The sequence below is a fragment of the Phaenicophaeus curvirostris genome, chromosome 8 (assembly GCF_032191515.1).
Source record: "Phaenicophaeus curvirostris isolate KB17595 chromosome 8, BPBGC_Pcur_1.0, whole genome shotgun sequence".
NCBI classification, from domain to species: domain Eukaryota; kingdom Metazoa; phylum Chordata; class Aves; order Cuculiformes; family Cuculidae; genus Phaenicophaeus; species Phaenicophaeus curvirostris.
The window spans coordinates 5,520,244-5,545,581 of NC_091399.1; the positions used below are offsets into that span (position 1 = coordinate 5,520,244).

The 25,338-nt window shown below is 37.0% G+C and overlaps 1 protein-coding gene across 2 annotated transcripts; it reads right to left on the reverse strand.

Moving 5' to 3' along the window:
• Nucleotides 1-200: 200 nt before the first annotated feature.
• On the reverse strand, nt 201-7,763 carry VCAM1 (vascular cell adhesion molecule 1). Of its 2 annotated transcripts, XM_069862175.1 has the most exons (8): nt 7,605-7,763; nt 6,617-6,895; nt 5,585-5,902; nt 4,719-4,991; nt 3,857-4,120; nt 3,138-3,404; nt 1,362-1,628; nt 201-876 (listed from the first exon to the last, which is right to left on the reverse strand). In XM_069862175.1, exons 1-8 carry the CDS (start codon nt 7,666-7,668, stop codon nt 716-718), a joined length of 1,893 nt encoding a protein of 630 aa, XP_069718276.1. In that variant the 5' UTR covers nt 7,669-7,763; the 3' UTR covers nt 201-715. The 2 variants fall into 2 exon arrangements, with proteins under 2 accessions (XP_069718276.1, XP_069718278.1); XM_069862177.1 differs by lacking the exon at nt 1,362-1,628.
• Between the last annotated feature and the right edge of the window lie 17,575 nt (nt 7,764-25,338).

Genomic DNA, 25,338 nt, shown 5'->3' on the forward strand with positions numbered 1-25,338 from the left:
GGTCTGATTTGGCTCATCACAAAATAACAGGATTCTGACACTGATTTGAAAATGATTAAGCCCTACAAAAATACCTCAGCTGCCCTAAAACTAATTAGACTACAATCCCAGCCACTTGCTGAATAATATTTTAAATATTTCACAAATGAGTCTTGAGATCTAAAATCAATTTAAATTAATTAAAAATGCAGAGCCCAGTGACTGTGTGACTTCCTTGGAGGTAAAGGGTTTATGGCAACATCAGTGAAAAAAGAACATATTCCAAACATTACCAAAAGCAGACAAATTCTATTAAAAACATTCACTCTGTAGAGTAATACAAAACATAAAATGATCATCTGATCAGCTCCAGTAACGCTGATTTATATTTTTGTATTAACAATATTTCTCTGTACAGTTGCATTAAGACTACAATTTTACAAACCAATATTCAGTAGAACATATTTACACTATGTACAAAACTATTTCTTCAAGAACTCTCTGTTCAGCGTGCTTCAACACAGAAATGATTTACCAATTTCTGGGACGGGAGGCTAGCTTTCGCTTTAATTTAAATACTGAAAAACTTATCAAAACATGAAAAAAAGAATCCATTTGCTATCACAGGGTGGTGCTCTTAAGTCACTTTTTTGTTACCATGTATCATCAAAAAGTAGAACCAGTCACAACAATAAATAACATTGCTTATTATGAAGTTAGACTTATATTCGTGCAATCACACTTTCAATCTGAGTGCTTTTACAAGACTGTAGGATCCATTTATCTTTGCTTTTCTTGACACGTAGATCAAAATTGCAACTACAGGTACTGCTATTGCTGCTACAGAGGAGAATGCAATAATCAGCGGTATCATTTGATCAGCTTCTTCCAGTCTTCCTGAAAATGGAGATAAAAGGAGAAAAAATAATGTAAAAATGGATTGAAACAGATACATGTATATCTCTGTAAAAGCATATTATTAATGACCTTCATTTAGAACACAATTTCTGTTTTCATGCAAAAAGCACGTTCCAAAACATTTCCTTATGCTTTCTCCTCAGTAACTTCATATTACACACCTTAATTCCTAGCAAAGATCTCAGTCTTGAATTTGCTATGCAAGTTCAAACCCACTGACCTAATCTACAATGAAGAATACCATGGAGTTTACAAAGAATACAAGAAGAATATCACGTATTTTACCCAATTTTTAGATATTTTTGTGAAAAGAACTGTGTCTGGATTAGTCTCACGGGGGGGAGGGATTATGTTAACTGCCATATGGTTGTGCAAGGATCAGACATGAACTATTTGGGCTCACCTTGACAAAAAATTCACTAGAAAGTATGAACAAAATAAGTTTAGGCGATAGATCTACCTACCTACAACAGCTATCTCAATCACTTTGATGTTGTTCCCAACCTCATTGAAAACATCAAGCAAATATCTGCCTGTATCATTCTTGGTGACATTGTAGAGTATAAAGGTTCCATTCACTGATGGCAGAATAATTTCTTTCCCCTGATGGACTTTTTTCAGCACCATCTGTGATGGTGGGTTACTGTATGTACTACATGTAATAATGACATTTTCTCCTTCTTTAACGTTTGCTGATGGATATACTAAAACAGTAATATTTTGGGGGGGAACTGAAAAGAAAAGAAAAAGAAATGCAGGGTAGGATTTAGCAACAAACAAACTAAAATCTCTAATATCAGCAGCTTGTATACATGAAGTACTAATCTAGTTAATAGATTCACTATAATATTTGAGCACACAGCTTTAGACACTAGTCTCTCACTAGTTACCCTTCACGTGCTACAGTCCACAGCAGCTGACAAAAAGAACATTTTAGCAGTTGATGGAGTATGCTGTGTATCTTTTACATTATATGGAGCCTTTTCTTCTTTTCTTGTTTTAAATTCACTGTTTATTCATTTGAGTTCATGAAAGGACACAGACCAACAGACCCAGAGGTTGATGTCCTCTTTCAACAGAAAAATAATAGAAAAGGCAAAGGAAGGAGTCCTAGAATAGTTCTTTTTTTCACTAGTTTCCACAATTCTACATCCTGTTTTCAAAGGTGGAAGTGGAACTATGAAAAAATTTGAAGCAGCAATTATTTTGTGCATCTGCCATTTTGGACAGAAGTTTTCATCAGCACTAAGCTCCTGCCACTTGTGATAGGAACCTGTGCGACTCATCTCTGTGTTTTTAAAGACAATTCATTCTTAATGGAATAAAAGTGAAGATCCTGTCTACACAAAGTCCTAATATTAACTATGTACTGCAGTTATTTTAAGTAACCTCTGACATAAAGTACTATGTGCTGAGACTACTCTCCCAGTTCATTAATGATACGCACTCCTGCGTTCTTCCATCCTCTTGCTGAGCCCTGTCTATGGTCTATTTGCCATCTACTGTTTCAAGGCCTGTGATCCCATCACTTATGTCCTTTCATAGAGTATTCTGAATAGATGTAACATCCACAGATGTGTGAGAGATGGTAACACTTTCTTCTTGTATCACTGCACTTGATGGGAAAATTAAAAGCCTATTTTTTGGTGCAGCTACAAAAAATAGTAAAGAATAAGGGAGATGGATTAGTGCAGAAGTGATCTGTAAGCAATACACTGTTGCCATGTGATAAACAGAAGCAGCAGGGCTAAAGCAGAGAAGTCTCCTTACTACTGAAAATGAAACTTTGCTATCATTGCATGTACAAGCATTTGCTATAGCTTAGATGAAGCTTGTGAGAACAGGATCTAGAGTCACGAGGCTGTAATACAGTCCCTCCACAGAGAAGTTTCAGCATGTACTTTCTCTTTTAATCTTCTCTATGAAGGTATCAGGATCCTCCACTGAGACATATTTGGAATAAAATATAGGCATTACATATCTTCTTTGCCTCATGCATACATTTGCCAATTGGAAGGAGTGATGGAAGCTCAACTGACATGAGACCTTTGTGTAAGCTGTCTGTACCAGGGCAGATTTCACCCTTCCCTGTTTAAAGCTTCCTAAACAACTTAACAACATTAGAGCCACCTTTTAACTCCATTAACATCAAAGATAGGATTCCCTCATCCTTCACAGAATGAGATCTGATCCTAAAATACATTAAAAAACCCTCTTGTGTTCCATTCTGTTCTACTAACCTTGAACAAGTAATTTCACAGTTTTTTCTTCTTTGCCAAATTTGTTATAAGCTTCACATTCATAAAGCCCCAGATCTTGACTTTTTACATTCTGCAGAGTTAAAGTTGCGTCTTTGGAAATTTCCTCAGACTCCCCAGTGGTTGCCTTTTTCTTCCAAGAAATCACTGGAGCCGGATTACCAGAACTACTGCATTTCATTGTCACAGTTTCTCCTTCTTTGACAGCAGCAGAAGGGATAACAGAGATCATTGTATTCTTTGGGCCATCTGAAAGGAAGAATTCTGTAGTCAGTCATCACTGAATTTTTTTTTTAGAGATGGATCCAGCATGTTCTAGTGGATACAAGGTGGTCAGATTCCAAAAGTCAATTTGTTTTTCATTCTCAGAATAAGTAAAGTACACAGTATCAAAGCTTCCACACAAACTCTCTATAACCTAAACATACTAGCTAAGCACTTCTAACCAAGAATGTTAAGGTAGGTCAGTTTCTCGCTTATTTAAATCCTGAGGTAAGACTGTCATAACATGGAAAACTTCATGTCTCCACTTTGCTCATCAGCATTGCTCCTTTGAAGGGGGGAGGGAAGAGCAGAGGACTGCTTTTTTTTTTTCTGTATTCACGGGGTTTTGTTTAATTTGATGGTTACTTTTATCACAAAAGTAAGAGGAGAATTAATAATTATTTGTAAATTACTGGGAAAAGATTACAGATACTTACATTCCACATTAAGTGTTATTTCACTTTTTCTTTTCCCGAACTTATTTTCTGCGACACATTCATAGTCTCCTCCATTTAGGTATGTCACAGATGGAAGAAGAATTCTCCCCTCACTGTAAGACCCCATGTCTGCACTGTCATGTTTTCTTCTTAAAATAATCTTGGGAGGAGGGTTACTCTGAGCAGAACATTGTATGGAAACATTTTCTCCTTCTCGAACTGTTGCAGAAGGATTAATGGAGAGTTCTGCAATGCTTGGAGTACCTGCAAGAAAAAAGAAAAGGCTGTTATACAATGCTAAAGCACTAAAGATGGTGAGTGTTTAAGAGAGTAAGAATTGCCAGCCTAAGGATCTGTTCATTTTGGCTTTGGTCCCAGGTTTCATCTGAGACTTTTGGCTCTACTGAAACAGTCGCAGTAATAATAAATAAATAAATATAATAACAACAACTACCACCAAGTAGTTTTACTACTAAATGAGTATTAAATTTGCCACTAGTGCCTAAAACTACTAGTTCAAAGGAGACCATGATGTCCCTTTGGAATTGCTACGCACATTAGCATTTGAAGGAAATAACAGTGTGACCCACAACACCCCTTTATCAGGTTCTTTTATCACTCTGAGTGTTGCTTTGCAGGAAATATATAGAGGTATGCGTGTACAACAGCTGTTCAGAGAGAATTAGCTGAAAATTAAGCATAGAAAAGAAAAGCACAGCCATGAGGAGCAGCAATAAACTGAAAACTAAATCCTGAATATGTAACAAACTTCCTAATTTTCAGTATTTCAGCATCCTCCAACTCAACAGGCAGCTGTCAGTGGGTACCAGATAATACAAATTAAATTCAGTCAAGCTTGTACCTTGTACAACAATGTCCATGGTTGCTTTCTCTGTTTTATTAGTTACTAGATTAATTACTTCACAGATGTACAGTCCTGAATCAGTGAAATGGGCATGGGGAATAGAAAGAACATTGTTTTCTATCAGATGCTGAATGCTGTCATCAGCCAGATGTTTTCTCCAAACTATTTGTGGTGGTGGATTGCTCTCAGTCACACAAGTGAGGTTTAGAGTGTCTCCTTCTATTGGCGACTTGCCTGGAGATGCAGTAATGATAGTATTTTGTGGACCAACTGGAAGAGAACAAAAGGTCAGTAAGTTAATGAAGAATAACATGCACATCTTTAATAACATTAGTTTCTCTAGAGGGTACATTTCACACAATACCAAGAAAAAAATTAATGTGAATTTTAGCGGAACAATTTTTCCAGACTTGATAAAACATTTAACCTGGAGCTTTGAAAGCTAAGCAAGACAAAATGTGAACAATTGGGGTTTTTCACTCTTAGATTTGTCTCCCTGTTGTTTAGGACAACAAACATGGAACTGCTAAGCATACAATGGCAATTTTTAAAATGACTGCTTATCTGCATGCTTCTGGTCTTTAATTTCTGACTGAGCACCAGAGCCAAAGGTAAGAGCATGAGAGGTGAGTTGCTAAAGCACTGCCTAACTTCTGTCAGAAACAACAGTGGGTATTTAATGACTCAGTGACTGATACTTAATACAACAGAATTCAACTGAATACAAAAGATTATCTACAAAAATAATATAGAGAAGAAGTGCAGATCATAAATTACTTACAGCATACACTTTTAAAAATAATTTCTTGAAACTTCATACCAAACAGGACTTGGTATGGAAGCCCTAGAACAAAAATACTTACAATTTGCATTCAGTTTCTGTGAGGTTACTCTCTCTTTGGGTTCAAAGTCCATATTTGCAATTGGTAACTTGGCCACACAGGTGAACTCTTTCCCAACATCTTCAGCCTTGGGATTAAATGAATACATCACAGTTTTGGTCTCTGTATCTGTGACATCATCATGATAAAAATTTTCTGTGTGAAGAACGTGTTCCTCTTTCTTTATGAGTACTTCCAGGTGATCCGAAGGATACACATCAGGAATTTTACAGGTGACAGTGACTGGTTCTCCAGCAACTAAGGATGGGCTGATCTCAATAATAGGATCACTGGGGAAAGCTAAAAAAATAAAATCCATTTCTTTAGTCTAGCAGAGATGAGCTCAAGGGTCAACATAAAAGCAAGATCCCGCTATCAAATACCTTGACTTAAAGGCATTCAAACCATGGTGTTACATCAACTTTATTATAAGACATATCTTGATATGAAAACATGCAGGCTTTTTATAAGCAGTTCATGCACTAACAGGAATCATGTTTGTACAATTGTTAAAATATCACAAGTTATCTTGTAAGATCCAGCAAGGCATTTGGGGAGTGATACAGCTGCCTAAATACAGGCATCCAAAGCAACCCATACACTGGTGGTATCCTGTTTTCTGTGCTGGTAGGTTCAGACATCTGAATCATTCCCCTACCAACTGCAAAGGCTTTGATTCAGTGCTTGCAGGTTTTCCAAATACATCCACCTCAACCACATTCTTCACCTATACGAATATTTTGGGGAGTCTATGTTTTGGTTTTCAAGTATTACCAAGAATAAGAACAAATAAGACCAATACATGCTACCTTCAGTGCAAAAACCTAAATAGAAAGGTGCTGAGAAAGAGCCCTGAATAGACAGATAAAGGAATCTTACAAGGAACTAGATGTTGAGCCATAGCAGACTCACTATCCTAGCATTATCAGTTAAATACCAACCACAATATCTAAAAATATTTACTGATTTCTACGAACTTGTGCCACTTAAAGGGGATTTTACATTTTTACTTACAGTACAGTTCAACTTTGGTACTCTTCTCTTTTTTGCCTTTCACATCACAGAAGACAGTACACAGATATTCATGAGCATTCACAACACTAACTGGATTCATAGTCAAGGTAGAGTATGTCCCATGGTTGTTCACTGTTCCTCCAAGGGGATTGTCCATCTGGGTTCTCCAGGAAAACCTTGGTGATGCGCAGCCAGTAGTATTGCACGTGAGTATGAGTGTTTCTCCAATCTGTGCAACAATTCTGTTAGCAGGTATAATCTCCATTTCAAAAGCTTGAACTACAATAGGGAGAAAATATATATAAACTCAGCATCATTCTCAACATTTATTTTCCCATTTCTTCCCACATCCTAGTATGACAAAAGATGTCTGCAAGTTTACTTTACAGTTATGGGGAGGTTAAAGTAATAAAGCTCACATAGTGGTTTACACCTCCAAAAATTACCTATAAATATCATTAGTTTTGTCAAAGATAATACAGACTCAGATGACTGAGGCAGTTCTCGTGGTTCAAATGGCACAAACCCAACGTCGTCAGTGAAAATAAACACATTCACACAACATAACTTTTTGGTCAGGTGGATCTGCCTTTAGAAGTTTGTAACATTACAGGGGAGGGCTGGTAAATAAGATAGCAAGAAAATTGCAGAATCACTTCCAACAGGACATTCAGTACCAAACATGAGTGATCCCGTCAGGGATGACTGAAAATCAAGCATGTAGTGATCTACAGCAGTTGTCTCCTAGGCTGCCTTTCAGCAAACTCAATAAGAAAATGACTGTGTCATTGCAGAGCACAGAAAAGCTCAAAGTAAATGTCGAAAAGATCTTCCTGACACTTTGACAGAATTACTTAACTGACAGTTGCATTCATTGAAACGTAAAAGCAACTGGAATAAATAGAAATAAAGATCAAACAGTAAATTGTACGTCAGTTTATGATTAGAAAAATTAAGAATTAATAAAGCAACCACCACCCCAACTTACCAGTCATGAACACACAGAAAATGATTAGCATGGCTTGGCATGTTCTTCCCATCTGTTTTAACATTTGTAATTGCTGTTACTGGGTAAAGAATGTAAATTCAAGAGCCTTGCTCTCTCTTTTCTGTGAAGAAGCACTGAGAGATCCCGCTGCTCTGCAGCAGTTTATTAGAGCAGCTCCAGCGAGCTCTTTATAAAGTCTCTCCCCGAGGCGGAGCGGGGAATCCCTGGACGGGGAAATCCAGGGTCGGGAGGCAGAGATGCTCCAGCCGGGCTGCGCCCTCTGCTGCTCCCTCTAACGCAGCTTTGGAAGCCCGGAAAACAACGGGAAAGGCTTGTCATCCAGCGCCTACCAGACTCAGAAAGCCCAAGTCAAGATCTCATCCTGCAAACAACTGATAAAGTAAAAGAACTTGGGTAATTCCAAGTAATTGAATGGCTCTTATCTCAGATGGAAATTTATTCAAGTTTGCTTTCAGTTCAAATATCTTTGTAGGGCTGAGTCTTGGGAACACTTCTAACACCGCCAAGTTTTGTAAATAACTTTACCTAACTCAGTATTTCCATTAAACTCTGTGCTACTAGTTTAAGAGGGGATGTTACTTACGTTTCTAAGTATTTTTGATCCCTAAAAATGAAGAAATAAGTCAGATAACAGAAGTCCGCGTATCCAACTTCAGCAGCTTGAATCAGGCTCATCCCGTTCAGATGAATTGAACAAACTAATTTTCCAATTCCACTTTAAAAATGTCTCCAAAATGTCCCTCTTTCCAGATGCTACTCATATGCCTTCCTTTACTGCTACGCCTATCAGATCTCTTATGTCCTGTTTATGGATGAAGTATTGCAGCTGCCGATACAACTCTAGGATTATTTTCACTGTTTGGCTTCCAGTGGGTATATGAACCCAGTTTGGAATATTTCTGAGGACAGCTGTTACTGGCTAACACAGTGACAACATTAAGAAAAAAGTAAAATAATATTTTCTGTGTTTAAGTTTTCATTGGGAAATGCTATGAATGCAAGTAATGGATAAAGGTTTCTGAATCTCAATTGTTTATTTATTCAACTACTTGAGTAGTTCCTATCAGTCAGTTATGAATCTCTAAATATATATGCAGCAAGAAATTCAACCCCAAACATATAAGATTAAAAAAATGTCTCTGGCAAATTGTTTAGCGTGTAATAGCTTGGTCATTTCATGTCTATGAAATGTTGTCATGATGTAGTATATTTTATAGGTAGCACAAATTCAAATACCTAGTAAATTAGTAATAACGTGGAGAAATAAAGGCTGAAGTAATAATGCTGTAAACGCTAAAGAAATTTAATTGCTGAAAAGCTGGCACTACATCAACAGAGCGCTTTTTTAGTTAAGCAGATTTATGGTTAAAAAGCTAATGCAAGCTCCAAAATACCAGGTTCAGATGAGAGCAGTAGCAAAGGATATAAGGCTCCCCCTGGCCTACAGGCAGTGTGTCTTCTTCAGGAACTACTTTTTTTCTGCTTTTCCCCTGACTGTAGATGCCCCCACATTATTTGCATCCTCATCAAAGGACAGCCAGACAGCACAAACTGCTGCAGAAACACATGAGGTTAAATAAGAAGGATTAATTGCTCTTTTCATACACTTATCATAAACTCATATATAAAAGGGAAGCAATGATTGTAGGAAGATAAAATTGTGACCTCATGCGGAAAGTAAGTTTTCAAAATAATAATAATTAATAACTATAATATTCAGAAATATGAAAAAATAAACATGACAACCCAAGAATTATCCAGAAGACAATAAAACAGGGAAACCTGAAGCACCTAGCAATGCCTAACTGAGTCATTATAGCTGAAATTCAATGAAAAAGTGACAGTGAATTCTCCCATAAGATATTACTTTTATTATCATCGTCATTCTTTTTATTGAAGGAGGAAGAAAAATAAATTCTTATAAGTCTCAGGAAATGCAAGCAAAACACTATTCTGGAAGTGCTGATATGAAGTCCAGAAATTCAAAATCTAGCCAGAGTAGGTAACAACATCTACAGAACATGATTCTACTTCACAGAAAAGGGATTTGTTCAACGAAAGTGCAGTCATGTGGCTAAGTTGCAAAGAAATGCTTTTTAATCAAAGCAGAGAGAAGCAAGAAAAGAAACTCTTTTGCTTTGACTGCTTATGTAATCATGGGCTGAGGGGAAAAAAGGCAAAATTTCCCTGTTTCTGGGAAGACACAAAGATATAAACATAGGAGGCCATATCCGCATGCTGGAAAAAATTGTAATCAAGTCTTTCATCAGATAACAAAATAGGAAATAACTCTGATCCAGCTCTCAGTAAATTAAACTGGACAGCTGCCACTAACATTACTGGTGTTGGATCCTTACCAGAGTGACTAATATAGTAAGTGATCAGACAAGTTTAACTCAGACAACATGGATAAGATCAGGGTTAGCCAACAAATATTATAAAAGGAAGTATCAATCTGAGAAGAAGTTAAAATATTTCTTAAAACTTGCTCTTTAACAACTTCAGAGGTGAGCCTTCTAAGTATTTAAAAAAGAACATATGCTTTACTGTTGCTCCTACTACCCTCAGCATCAACCTTCAAATAGGAAAATTGGGTATTAGGTTTTCTGATTTTCAGAACTGGCTGTTCTGTCTGAAAACAAATAGAGATTAGCTGACAAGTTTCAGCAGTTGACCTTAAGAGTTCAGGTAATCTAGCTTTTTATTCAAATAGCACAGAGGAGGACTCTGGGGATACAAACAGTGTATGCATCTAGATTCAGCATTACAGGATCAACTGGAAGAAATTCTGACACATGCAGAGTGTAATGAAGACTGGAATGTAATAAGTATTACAAAAATATTACTAGAGGCAAAAGAGATTAAAAGAATTAAGCACTGGGATGTAAATATATGTTTTCCAATATGTGTAGTAATCAAAAGAGACTTTTCTCAGTCTTTGATGAATAAACAAAGATAAAACAATTGTGTGTGTTAGACGGGAGTCTGGAAATACTGAACATATTATTTTTGGCCTAGCATCAGGAAATACCAATGTCCTTTGGGAAACTGAAACTTTCTTTGGACTTCTCTGAAGTGTAAGAACAGAAAATAATTTCAGAACTGTGCTAAGCATTTGCTTTAACTCATACTTCTGCAACCCTTCTAAATACCTATACAATGAGCCTCAATTTATTACCTGTAGACAAAAGAGGTCACAAATTCTCATTACCTGCCTGAATCACTTGAACTAAATGCACAATGGGCAACATGTTAGTTATTCAACATTTCCAACCCTCCTCCTGCATTTTTCATGTACTGTGCTGTCTCATGGGGACTACTAGAGGGGAGCTGAAAAGCTAGTCCTCATGCAAAATTTGGTCTCAAAATCTTCACCATTGATTTTGTGGTTTATGGCCAAAGAGCTATGGAGAAGAGAGCTTATCCTTCTCTTTTGGCAGGGAAGATTTAAAAAAAGAGGTGGAAGGAAACTCATCTAATTCAACATTCTGTTTCCTTTGTCAGCACTAAAATTCTTCATAGCATTTCATCCCAATATCTGCATCTAGAGCCACCATTTCTGCTCAAAAAAGTACTCACTGCTGGAATAATAACTTTTATACAAAGCCCTAACACAGAAACATATACAATATGTTTATTACCAAGGATTTCTGTGGAAGACATGGCATTCAGGTGAGAAGATGCAGCTAAGTCTGACTCAATTCTTCAGCCTCAGATCAGAGATGTATTACAGCAAGTTCATACTTAGGTCCCCATTCAAACTGCAGCCCACATCTATAAAATGAAAGATCTCCTGGGATGAACGCTGGACAGGGAGTATAATAAAGCATCTTACAGAGTTTTTGACATTTTATGGAAGCAGCTGGGCTTAAGAGCTTTCACCCTATGCAAAGTGTGTCTGGTACCTTCACAGTATGATTGTGCCTAAAGAATAAAAGCAAGAGGAATGTGCTGCAACACAAATGAGAAATATTCTCAGAGGGAAAACATACCTGCATCAACAAAGAAGGAATGCCCTTCAGGCACCACATCCAAGGGAACACCTTTAATACAATCACATCTTGATCAAGTAACTGAAAAATCACGAACCTGGAGGACGTGTATGAATACTGCTGACTACATGGCTTAAATAGCAGATAATGATCTGCCAGCCTCAACATTTTCAGTTCTTGGGAACCTCAATAGCCTGCTACGTGGGTTATGCACTGTCTTTCCTTCCTCAGTGCCTACTGGCTTTTTGGTTCCCAGAGCTTCCCTGACCCTTCGCTTTCCCTTATTCCCTCCACCTTCTTCCTCATCACCCGACAATAATACAACCTCTGTATAGCCCCCAAGAGGGGGAGGAGAGCATCACTGACTCCCTATAATTTTCATCTCGAGATGGGAAGGATGAGATCTACATGCAGATCTATTTAAAGGGTTGTGTCTGTTTCAGGAATTGTAACTTTGTTCCTAGCTACAAAAAGAACACCAACGCATTACCCTGTAATCCACATCACACCTTGCAATTGTACTCCACATCTAACTCGTCATCTATTGAAAAAAACTGAAAAAGAAACAACCTAAGAAAGTTTTATCATCTGCTTCTTTCCCTTTTCTGGGATTTCTGAAATACTGTATATAAAAATATATGTATCTACTTACTTCATTACCTTTCCCAGGCATTACCTCCCCAGGTATGACACTCCCTGTTTGGTTAGTCTGAAGGCACCCAGAATCCTCAAAAGATGCCAGATAAAATAACAGAAGTACAATAACTTCCACAGACTACAAAATACCTGATTTCTTTTTTTTTCATCTATTCAGAGGTATTGTCTATTTTACCTCACAGAAGGAAAAAGAAGCTCATCTAAAAAACAAATAAAGGCCACTAGAGGAAAAAAGTCCTTGCTTTTTATCTTATTCTCCTGTTGCTGGCAAAAACCAAGCTATGGAAATTCCAAATCTGATTTCTAAAAAACCCAAAAGTATGATTTTAGTGATGCTGGATCAAAAAGTGACATTGAATAGGTCTCATACTCAGAGTGCCAAGTGCTGTGCTGTAAGTCAAACTTTATTTGTTTGGGTAGCTGAACTTCTATTGTCTTCATAGTGACATGTGTAAAAAAAACTTTCCTTTTGAAATATTCTCCTATGTATAACAAAAGCCAAATTCAAATATGAGCCCTATTTGGGAATTTTGAAGTGAGAGCTCAGATCTACTTTTATTTTGAGACAAATACACTGAGGCATGCTAGAGTCAGTTGTTCTCACTGGAATTAGAATTCTTCAGACAAAAGTCATTCAAAATGGTCAGAGGAAAAAAATAAAGTGGGATTTGGGTCAAAGTGCAGATGCTGGCTAGGACCTGGGACGTTGCAGGATAAAGTCAGATAAAAACATCTAACAAGGAATATGACCAAGTCACCTAATTGTCCCAACACTGTACATGAAATTCCAATACCACTGAACAGCGTGGTGCACCTCATCAAGGCCAGCATTTCACATGATCTAATGAAGTTACCCAAGAAAACAGTGGAGAATTTTTCAACCAAATTTTGTTATTACTCACCAGCAGCTGCTCTCCAAGACACTTGTAGAACCATGACTATGGGAAAATAGAGATTGGTCACACCCCTATTTCCCATTTCCTTCCTGCTCTTCAGTCATGAGGTACATGTATGTCCCTATGGACCCAGAAAGACAAAGGGGAATGGTGAGAGCAAGGTCTGTAATGGACCACTCCAGCTAGAACAAATGGAGAACCTGGATTCTCCTAGACAGGCTACTGACTACTGCATGGCTACTAATTGATTATCCTTCAACATGTCTAACATAGACTATATTCTTTGTTCTCTTACAATGGTTCATATTCTGAAGAGCTGCGTTCAGCTGCATAGATGCTATTTTTGCTGCGCTGTGTTATATAAATGTTAGCTTTACAGTCCCACAGTGGACTGGCTCACCAACAAGTAGAGATATTACATAGACATCAGAAAGGAATTAAATTACCTAACACAGCAGGATTCAAGAATCAAAATTTTAAATCTTCCATAGGGGATTGCTCAATTGTTAATTTTTTTTTTTTTAAAGACACATAAGGAAATCTTTCTTTCCTCTAGATATTATCACTTTTCCCTCTCTGGAATTGCAATGAAAATTCTAAAGGAAATGACACTCCAAATAGAAAGGAGAAGGAATGAACTGATTTTCACTTCCATCAAGCCAAAATGACAAGTATCCAAAAGAAAGCACTTTGTAGTGGCAAAATATATGTGTTTGTGTGTGTGTCCATGTACCAATAAACCAAGTGACACTTAAAGCCAGCTGCAAGTCTGTTATGGACCTGGTACGTTTCCTTTAGCTCCTGACCATGCTCTACCCTAAACCAACAACATGCTGCTCGTTTCTTAGACTGTTTCCCTCTTTCATTTTCTCCCCACAGAGTTAAGGATCATCTTAACTACTTGCTCTGTTAACACTTTCATGGTAGGAATATGCTAAAGTAGGAGTAGCTAAGTGATAAAAACTATGGGCAGCTGAGTTTTTCTAGACAAGCAAGGGTAAGAAAGATGCAAGTTGCTGGGATTTATTTCCCCTTTCAAGACAATTACTTGGCTAGGCATCAAAGCCCCTATCCTTGTTGTCTGATAGAGACAACCAAGCAAGAATGACTTGCATCGTTGTGTCACTCTCTATCGCAGACCATGTTACTCTCTAGTGATAAGAAGCAACTTGAAAAATGTGACGCGTGTTTGAAATTGCTGTCAGGCAGGAGAAATGTCTGTGCTGAATTAGCATGTGAAATGCCTGACTTTCAACATTCACATGCTTCGTAGCCAAAGAGCCTGACATTTCCCAGAATTACATGTGAATACCAATTCAATACCAATTCATAAGGAACAGATGTTTTAATGACCCTTTTGGTTGGATAAATTTTGCCTTTATTGACTTAACTGCTGACTAAAGTAAGCTCCACACCACAAAGAACAGATATTAGCACCTGTCTTCCAACAGCTCTGCTCCAGGCAAATGCTCTACCTCTACGGTTTTCTGGCCAAAGTTCTCCCCTTGCTGAATGAAATCACTGCTGACGGGGTCAGATGACCATGCAGCTACTGCTGGGGTTTCACTTGGAACTTTGGAAACAAAATATTTCTGTGCAGTCCACAGTTTCTAAAAGACAAGGAAGATATCTCAATGTTCTGTATGTGGTGGATCAAGGACTAAATCCAGTTATGTTCTGGTAGGGTCAAGAGCTTGAGATTAGTCTTACATCTGCAATATCTTTTGGTATTTGGTGACTTGGAATATGCAAGACCATCAGGACCAAGGCACATGACTTTCCAGGGGCATATTCAAGGGTGAATTCATTAAGATTTTGAGCAAATCATCTCACGCTCATTTTCCAAGATTATTTGAACAAACACAATACAATTATCTTACACGGAAAAGAAATACCCTCTAGTAATTCTGTAATATTGATCCGAAGTGTTTGATATAAAATTATTAGCATTTGAAAGATTTATTATTACATTTCATTACACTGATTAATCTGCTATGGTGCAATGATCCACCTGCTGACTTTGCTTTTCTTGCACTGTCAGGTGTCTTGTGCCATGACTGTATTGAATTTTGTGGCATTGAAGGGAGGTTCGTTCTACAATACCTTTAAAATCAGCATATGGATCCTGCTCTAGCTTATGGCTTCAGAAAATGGATTTGTACATAGCAAATACATCCAATTACCAATTTAGGATCTCAGACAATTTAAGAAAAATTGTTTCCCTTTATCCTGCATGTTATATTTATTAATTAGAATGTTTACTTTTTATTTTATATGCAATTTATTAATTGGAAAATTAAGACATAAAATTTATTTTAAAAGATTACTAGAATGTTTTCACATTTACTGAAAAGGAAGCCAAATTTTCAGGTGTAGCCTATAGTACAAGATGATCACGAGAATGAACAGAAATATGTCACAAGTCTGAAAAGTCAGCAGTGCGTTCAAAAATCTCTAACTACCCAGGGGGAAAGCAATTACTAAATTATTCTGAATTAATAAATTAATCTGCACTATGTACTAGTGCCTACGGTGTCATTATATTACTATTTTAATACAAGTGACAACTCTGCTTTCTAAGTTATCAAAAGGATTGGACAGTAGAGTTGAAAAGGACCATTAATTTAACTAAAGCTGCAGATTATTATAAAGATGAATAAATGATGAGTTGACAATTTTGCATAACGTTCTTTGTGAGATTAGTTTCATTTTTGTGAATTATCCGTAAACTTACCTTGATCTTTTATTTTCTTCCTCTTCTTTATAAAATGTAATAATTTAGTGAATGCGCTTCATGCCATGGTATTTGTTTGCATCAGGATTTGTATCATACAATATACCATTTAAGATTCCTTTTATCTTTCCAATCTTTTTTTAGATGACTAAAACTCAGACAACTGAGTTCAGTGCTTTGACTGATTACCTGCTGTACTTGATTTGGAATCGCACTTTGTTGGCACATAGCGATAAAGCAAACCATCGTGAATAACTGGAAATCCTGGCAGGATCTAATTAGAAGAAATTGGACATAAAATCAAGGAAGGACTCACATGTAATTTCTTGGTAATCTCATAATAACCAAGTTATATCGGTTATGACAATTTCATAGCTACTCTTTAAGGTCACTGAAGGTGAAACTGCATGGGAGCCTAACTTGATATGTGAAAGAGAACTTCCAGTTTTATCTTGGCTGTAATTGCTTGCTGTCTCTCAAAAGAGAAATGCCTGCTTTATTCAGAGAGCTCTTTTAAGTATATGGAATGTCAAGAACCTGGAGTGAAAGCGAGTGTTGCCTGCATTGTCACATCTGGGTTTACAACACACAGAAGCGTTCAGTAACAGTGACAGCAGCTTTGCGTTTCCCAAGTGAATATGCAGTAAGTGCCCAGGAGCCCAAGACAGCTTTAAAATCTTGCTGTTAAAGAAGAAAGAAAACTAGCATTCCTGCCAATGTAATAGTGCTTTGCACAGAGATGAACTTCACAGGCTCTTCTCTGAGAAATCCACTACTCAATCAGGAAATTTACTACTGAATGTATGCATAAATGCCAGACACTGCCACAAACTTCTTCCTAAAATTTCCAGGATCCAGATAGTGAGAGGCTATTTGAGAGAGTAATGAAATAAATAAACACTGTAAGTTTTTCTTACTCTAAAACGTAAAATTTTGGCTGTCAAAGCCCAGCTTCTGCTCAGTAATCACTTACAGTTGCTCCACAAAACACAATAAATGATGCAAATAGATAAGACAGCAAAAACCAGTGAAAAAAATAGTAATCAGGGGATGAATATTAAGGAAAAACCTCTTCTGGAAACATTATTTAATAGTCTTAAGTCTTCAGTATCTCAGTTCTTTTAGGAAAAATCTTTTGTCTTCTCAAGTAGTTCAAATGGAAGGACAAATGTTGCTACCACGTATAGTTCAGATTGAAGAAAATATTATAGAGAATACTAAAATTCTCCTGCTATTATTTTCATGTATTATAAAATATATGTGTTTGGAGTTGCTTACATTTTTTATCTTCTTACACCAAACCTTTTCATCTCTAAATTCCACTGCTGCTCTTTCTCCCTTACACTTAGAACTATTTGCTTGTGATCTTCTCCATAATATATTAAAAGAAATGCAACTCTACAGCAAAACTTTTGACATAAGTCTCCTTTTGTAAGAGAAAGAGAGTTTTTTCTGGTTAATTCAGCATTCCTCTGAATCTTTGGAAGAATCATGGAAAGTAAGCCAGAGGTAGCTAGCACCCCAGATCTCATTCCTTCCCCATTTACAGTATTTCTGAATTAAAATCCTGCTTGAATGCTCATCAGTGTAGTTTTCACAAAGAGAGGGAGACAGCATTATCCAAACTTTGACACATCACTGAAGTTTTGGTTTACCCAACTTAGATTTTTATCAGAATAAACAATCTGCTGCAGGGGATCAGTCAGAATTCTACTGAACCAGAATCACATCTCTGACACTGGCCAACACAGATGAAACGATAAAAGCTTGAGGATGGGGGTAAGCACAAGTGATGCAGTTGCTTACACAGGAACACAGAGAGCAATGGTGTCTGTGCGTTGAGTCTATGGGTTTGAGAGCATAATGCAAGAAAAATCCCACAAGCAAATGGAAAGAAATTTGAGAAGCATCTAAGAGATTTAGAAATACAAGTATCCTGACCTGTATTCCTAAAGCTTTTAGTCCTTGAAAATCTTATCCTAAGCAGTGTGGAAAATAGAAATTAACAGTACTAATCAATACTAGCTCATTTAGAACTCAGGAATCACCTGCTCTGTTCTGCCACTCTGAAAGTAACTCTGCTATTTTATACAGCTCTTCTCTGTGCTATTACTGCAAAATGTCTTTTTTTCTCCACACAAGTGCGAAACAATCTCCGTCCTTCCTCAATCTAGCATGCCACTGAACTCCACCAAATGAGCTCTTCTGAGCCCCCCAATTTTGCACACAGACTCTGCTGTCTGCCAGCTGCTGCCGCTTGCGTTGCTCCCAGGCCACCTCACGGCCCTACTGCAGCATTTTGGCTGCCTCTATCACGTAGCAGATTCTCTGACTTTATGCTACATGGTGCTACAAATCTACCTGTTAGCTTCCACTTCTAAAGGTAAGTTTTCTGTAGGTTAAGCACGCAATTTTTTTACTTCTCTGGAGTGAGTCCAGAGAAGAACAACAAAGCTGGGCAGGGGGCTGGAGAACAGGCCTTATGAGGAACGGCTGAGAGAGCTGGGGGTGTTTAGCCTGGAGAAGAGGAGGCTGAGGGGAGACCTCATTGCTCTCTACAACTACCTGAAAGGAGGTTGTAGAGAGGAGGGAGCTGGCCTCTTCTCCCAGGTGACAGGGGACAGGACAAGAGGGAATGGCCTCAAGCTCTGCCAGGGGAGGTTCAGGCTGAACATTAGGAAATAATTTTTTACAGAAAGGGTCATTGGGCACTGGCACAGGCTGCCCAGGGAGGTGGTTGATTCACCTTCCCTGGAGGTGTTTAAGGGACGGGTGGACAAGGCACTGAGGGACATGGTTTAGTGATTGATAGGAATGGTTGGACTCGATGATCCGGTGGGTCTCTTCCAACTTGGTGATTCTATAATTCTATGATTTGGGCCTAATAGACTCAAATAGAGAATCTTCTAAAGATACTACAAGACATTGTCCCCTTCAACTGTATAATGACTTACTAACTGATTTCTTAACATTGAAAGTATTACATTTGCTACCACTAAATACTGGAATGTCTGAAAGATTAAAGAGCTACTTTTCTACCAAGGACGCATGTGACTGAAGTCACGAGGAATAAGATTCTTAAGTACTTTAATAGGCGACCTCCTGCTATGATGGGCCACTTGGACCAGAGCTCAAGCACAAAGCACAGCTGCAGTTTAGAAGGTTTTCTTTGCCATAGTACAAAAGTTTGCAAATTTTATCACAAAGGCTAAACATCTTTACCTAAAGACTGAAATTTGGCTTTGCAAAAGAACTTGAAAATAGGTGTCAAAACTGATTTAAAAATAAAAAGGAAACATATGAAATACTAAATCTCTAATACACACAGTCAAAATTACTTTGTTTTCTGACTTGCTTCTTTCCATTCTTCTCTTGGAAGAAAATTGGCTTTTACCATTTTAGTAACATGTATTATCACTCTACAAACATTCCTCAATTTTAACAGGAAAATCTCCACCTTCTCCAGACACACTATAGATGAAACCTTTCTGCAGTTCAATCCTTCTCAAAACCCCTCTGTCACACAAGGGGTGAAGAAACAGGATATCCAAGTAAAATATACAAAAATAGGAAGAAGTTTGTTTACAAAATGGCAACCAGAGTCCTGACATATACAATATTCTCTTTGTTTTTTCCTTTGCCATAAGTTTTCTGACCCTTCTGTTTTGTTTTTCTGGTTGATTTATTCATCAGCTTTTTCTATCACTATGGCAAAGGCAAATATCCTTTGGAAGGAAGACCATCTTCCCTCCTCCACACTTCCTCTGGGGCAGAGAAGAAATAGCACCGATTTATTGCCCTGACAAAGTTGGCCACCTGGACAGAGACCCATCATTTTCAGGCCAGAAGTGCAAAATCCACTTGGGGAACAGATTGTCTGCCACATCAGCAGCATTTACTGTTTGTCCACTGTCTAACTTAGAGCGAGAGTCACCAGCGGGTGCTTCAGCGGGTGCTTCAGCACATAGCAGGCCAAGTTCATCGTGCAGTTCTTTAAATAATTTCCTGATTTGTGCAGAATATTATGTTCCCTCACTTGAGGTATGACTTCCTTCTTTAGCTCGGCTTGCTTTACTGCAAATACTATTCTTTCAACAGTGAAAAAACATAGTCTAGTAAGTCAAAATCCATGCAGAATAAACAGTATCTACAAAGCATACAAATGTGTATACCTTTCCAGCATTTTATCTCTAAAAACAGCAAGAAACTTCCTGAAAGTTTCCAACTAAAACGTATCAGAAAATCAGACAGTATCATTAACTGAAATCAAAACCTACTTAATTCAAGGAAATGCAAAGCATCTGACTGGAAATGAGAGGAGTTCTCGCTTATCAAAGCAAAATGCTTGCTATTCTTCAGATAAGAAAAGTAATCTTCCTTATTTCATCCATACCGTGATATTTACAACACTGGAATTGTTTGTATTTAGGCTCTGAGCTTAATATTTGATGTTTAATCAAAATAAGTCATAGAAAGCAGAAGAAAAAATAAGTTTTAAAAAAAGGGCATCTCAAGTTAACGATGGTCTAGAAGTTAAAATCATTGCCATGCAAAACCTGACATTTATTTTTATTTTTCATACATTCCACCTGGCTATAGGACTTAGAACAGTTTTACTGAACTTCAGTAATTGTGCAAGTTGACACATGGACACCTACTGATATCCTACATTTAGGTGTTTATATCTGCAGTTTAACCCCATCCTGTTACATGCCTTTGAAAGGACATCCCTTCCCAGTTACAGTTTAAAACTCCTTACAACACAAAACTTGATAGCCTATACTAATATTACAAAAATGTTCTGTGTTGTGTGAAATATGCATATATATTAATATAGTAAGTTATTAACGTCTGACATATATCCTACATAATTACATGCAAAAGAGAAGCCACAAATCTGTTTCTCCATATATTAGAAATTATTTTAGAATAAGTCTTTACTTATCAATTTAAGTACATACTGCAGATCATTACTGAAAATATCTCATATAAGCTACCTTACAGCAAAGCTATAAAAATTACATAAGGAGTGCTATATCTGCATTTATTTTTTTGGTATTAAGAAACTTCATACCAAAAAGAGAAACTCATCTCATTTCAAAAATTAACTTTGTCCCATTCTCCATAAGACAAGGAATTTATCATTGAAATTATCTCAGGTTTATTGCAATTAAAGTTCATTTATCAACTTTAACAAGCTCGGTAGAATTGTGTGCTGCTATTCAAACTGGGGTGGAAAGCAATCTCTATGAATGAACTACACAGGAAATTTAAAGACCTAACTGTAGTATTAAAGGGAGAAAAAATAATTCCAAGTTCTATTGAAATCCTTCTAGACAACTCAAATATTGAACCAACGTGTCTGCAAGTTGAATTATGTCATTCTTCAGAAGTACCATATTGTCTACAGAGCACATAAATTCCATATACAAGCAAATAAGTAACTCAGTCTCAATTTTTGCTTTCTTTCTCAAATGGTTGAAAACCACTTTAAGCTACAAAAAAATAATAATTCACTCATACCTTGTTTTGATTTTGACAAAACTGTCGTGCGTTCACCAGCAGAACATAGAAATCATCTCCCAAGTGCAGAAACACAATTGTTTGCAGCATCCTGACTAACCTTTTTTTCTAATGCAATACATTCTATTCCTTATCATATTATTATAGATTTTTTTGAGTTTACATTCTAGTCATATTTTTATAAATGTCCACCCAGCATTGTCATGTAGTAAAGCATGTTGTTGTTGCTAACAACTACTCATTTGCAAAAAAATAAGGCAACTGAAGGACACTAATATTTTCTTTATTTGTTTCTCTACAGAAAAATATGTGACCGGAGTGATTTCACCACACAAACATTCACGAGCTTTTCTTCATATGAGCCCTGTAAATCTTGCCACTAATCAGGCATCACAAGTTCTTTATTTGCAATAAGTTCAGAAAGTTATTGGCAAGGATTAGCATAGCCATTGAATTTTTATTCTTTTGGACCAATTCAAAGAGGATGGTGCCTTATCTTCCTTTGGAAGGATATCAAAATTATGAATGACTGCCAAGACAAGCAGCCTTTGCTAGGAACAGTAATGTTAAAACAGTGCAATAGGTCACTGGAAGTTTTCCTCTAATTTTTTTAAACATAATGTTTTGGGGAGCAGGGCGAGGTAGGTCTTTTCATACGAAATTATAAACCCCAACTAAATATGATTTAAAATATCTTTTAAAAAGAAACGTACTCTTAGGACGGCTGGAAACTAATTACTGTTATGTAGCACTGGGCTGCTACAGCCTGTTCTCTTAATTCACAAACGATGTTACTCTAATTAACCCTGCTGTGCGTCCCTAATTGAACCAAAATCTTCCAGGACTAACACAGCCGGAACAACAGCAATGAAGAATGATTTTTTCCTCTGTTAGGGAGGGCAGTATTTAGGGCAGCTGTAAGTGTATGCACTCTGGCTTGTACCATGCCCCTTGGTATGCTCTAGGCAATTCAGGAAAAGCTTTTCCGTATGAAATATAAGCAGAAAAAAAAGTGTTTTGGGTGAAATACATAGCACATAGTAACAGGTAGAACACGTTTTAACAAAACATATTAACATTTATGTACGCTGCAAAACCATACAGCTGTCAGTATATGTCATGATATGACAGGACATGTGGAATGGAGGAGTTTCTAAGTTTTTCAGTTAGGGGAACACACTGTCACGTTTAGGGGCAAATCAACCTGCTGTAACGCTGCTTTTGCAATTAGGTTGGGTTTGCATCACTTTTTACTGGGTACAGATACACATGAAGCTAACATACAACCAGTTCCCAGATACAGGATCATTTTATCTTAGTTTTCAGTACAGCTTTTAGGATCAATTATTTTATAATCTCTTTCTTAATTCAGCCTTCCTTTGTACTGCTGTACTGAGAATCAACTCTATGATGGGAGCAGCAGGACAAAATTCCTCCCTCTTCCATGGCCACAGTTTTTCTAAATATTTTGCTAAGGGTAATTTCCAAGCTTTAGTTTCTTTTCAGTATCTAGTTGAAAGATGGTAAGAGGCAGTTAGTTGATAACATCAGCAGAAGTTTAACAATATTAAGGAAGCAAAGCGAAGAAAAATAAAGAATCCCACATGACCATGCAGTGGTTACAGAAACACAGACATCTCACACAATTATGTTAAAAAACAGTAGGTGTTTTAGGAGTCTCCACCCTAAAACAGTTTCCTATTTTTCAAAACCTCAGGTAAAAGATTCACCTTAACACAATTCATCTCATTACAGCCCCTACAGTCTGTTTGTAAATTTTCACAATCACTGAAATTAAGCTTTCATACAGCTGAGATTTCCGTGCAAACTGACCACTGGGTACATGCCAGATCAGAGCCTGATGTGAACTTACCTGAATTAATGACCTCTCATTTTCTCTGTGGAGTACCTCATATTTTGGAGATGCTGTAGTAATAATTAAAAACCTTAAAATAAAAACAAAAAAGAAAATTGAACCATTGAACTAAACTAATTGCCTAGTTCTTGATGAGTTTGTTCATTCAGCTACAGGGTTAGCTTTAGACTTTAAAAAAGCTCATTAAAGCCATAAAGATACATTTACAGAAACACAGCTTCAAAGGATAAAAGCAGTTAGTCATGGATCAAATACTGTTAATAAAATGGAAGTGCTTTGTACTTTCAAACCTGTTCTAGTGAAGATGACTATTGATCAAAACACTTTCTTAGAAACACCCACATCAATAGCTATATGTAGAAACAAAAAAAATTACATAGTCAAATTCTGTATTGACACCATTTGATAAAACAAAATCTTTCTCACAGTCCCTTCCAAAGCATATATCTTGTTTTAGTCCATATTCTCTCTTTGATAAAAAGAGAATGAGTCAGGCTTTCAAGAAACCCAGAGAGTAGACACTTAGGAAGTACTGCCCTTCCCAAGTTGTGTCTAAGCTCTTAAAATACTTTTTAATGATCTCTGAATGTTTTTCTGGTAAAGTATGAATACTCCTTAAGAGAATTGCCCTAGAAAATCTCAATTTTATTAAAGTTTGCTGGGTTTTTTTTGCCAATCCCTAAACAATCGTTTTCAAAATAAAGGCTGCAACAGCATGAAATCTAATTAGACCGGTGCTGCATTCCCGCACTGCTCTGATTCTCAGCCTTCAGTAACTACCCTACCCGTCCCCCCAGAAAATTGCATTTAATCCAGACTTACAAAGCCTCACCAGTCCTGGCTCATGGTCTGTACAGTACATGAGTTAAAACAGATTGATGAGGATGATTGTATTTTTGCTATAAAGGCATTTTGGCTTCAAGATGTTGTTTGGCCATTAAGACTACTTTGAAAATGTCTACACCTCTCACAGCATCCCCTGAGCTGTATAGATTTTCCATAGTAACATCCTTAAAAATCACTACAGAATCATTCCCTAGGGAAAATCTGAAAATTCTCAACATCACTTTTGATGTTTTATAAATTTTTTAGTCTGTTACGGTTTGAGGCATGATCCTTCCCTACATATATGAATGCCTGTGTACATACATTTTACAAATATAGTAGAAAACATGCTTTCAGGTTCTTGTTTATTCAACCATATCAGAGTTTAAAACATACCACCAGTATTTTAGCAACTTAGTATTTTAGCAGACTGGTTACAGCAAAGTCCCCAGTGGATTTCATGGTATATATAGTGCTCTTACAACGTAATTTTTAATATCCTGCATCCAAAAATAGATAGTTGCCCATGTTATTTATTGTAAGATCTTCCTGAAAACACAACTCTGCAAATCTTGACAATTTTTAAATTTTTTTGACAAAAAAGTTTAGCTATTTCCAAATAGTGGTATTATCTAACTATTGCCTATGACCAGACGATAAGCATATCATCCCTCCAGAGCAAATAAACATTTCTGGTTTTGCTTGCATGTACTCAGGGCAGTCCTAAACGCACACACATCATAGCTCAACAGCAGAGCTGATCTGGTGGACCTGCACATTTAAAGCACTCCCTTGGTCTCTGTCAGTATGACATGGTATGATGGAACTTCTGCAATGAGATAACGATGTTTAAAAATGCTGTTGAGGTTGCAAATCCACATGCTATGAAAAGGTAAAGAAGAAATTAAAGTTTATTTGCATGGTTACATAGTTTTCTCCCTGTAAACCTTTGGTTCCTTTCCTGTAGGAGATTGTCCGAGGAAATGAATGAGGAGTTGGAGGACAAGGCCAACTCTTTGTACCTGAACTTTGCCTCATTTAGCAACAATTAAAGTTAATGAGAACTATCTTTTGCCTAATGAAAATAGTAAAGAATGCTTATTACTCTAAAAAGTCAGGTGTTTAAATTAGGCATTTGAAGTTCCCAAGAAGGGAGGTTTTAAAAAATGATTAATTAAGCAGTGGCAGTTATCTTCCACCTTTTGGTAAC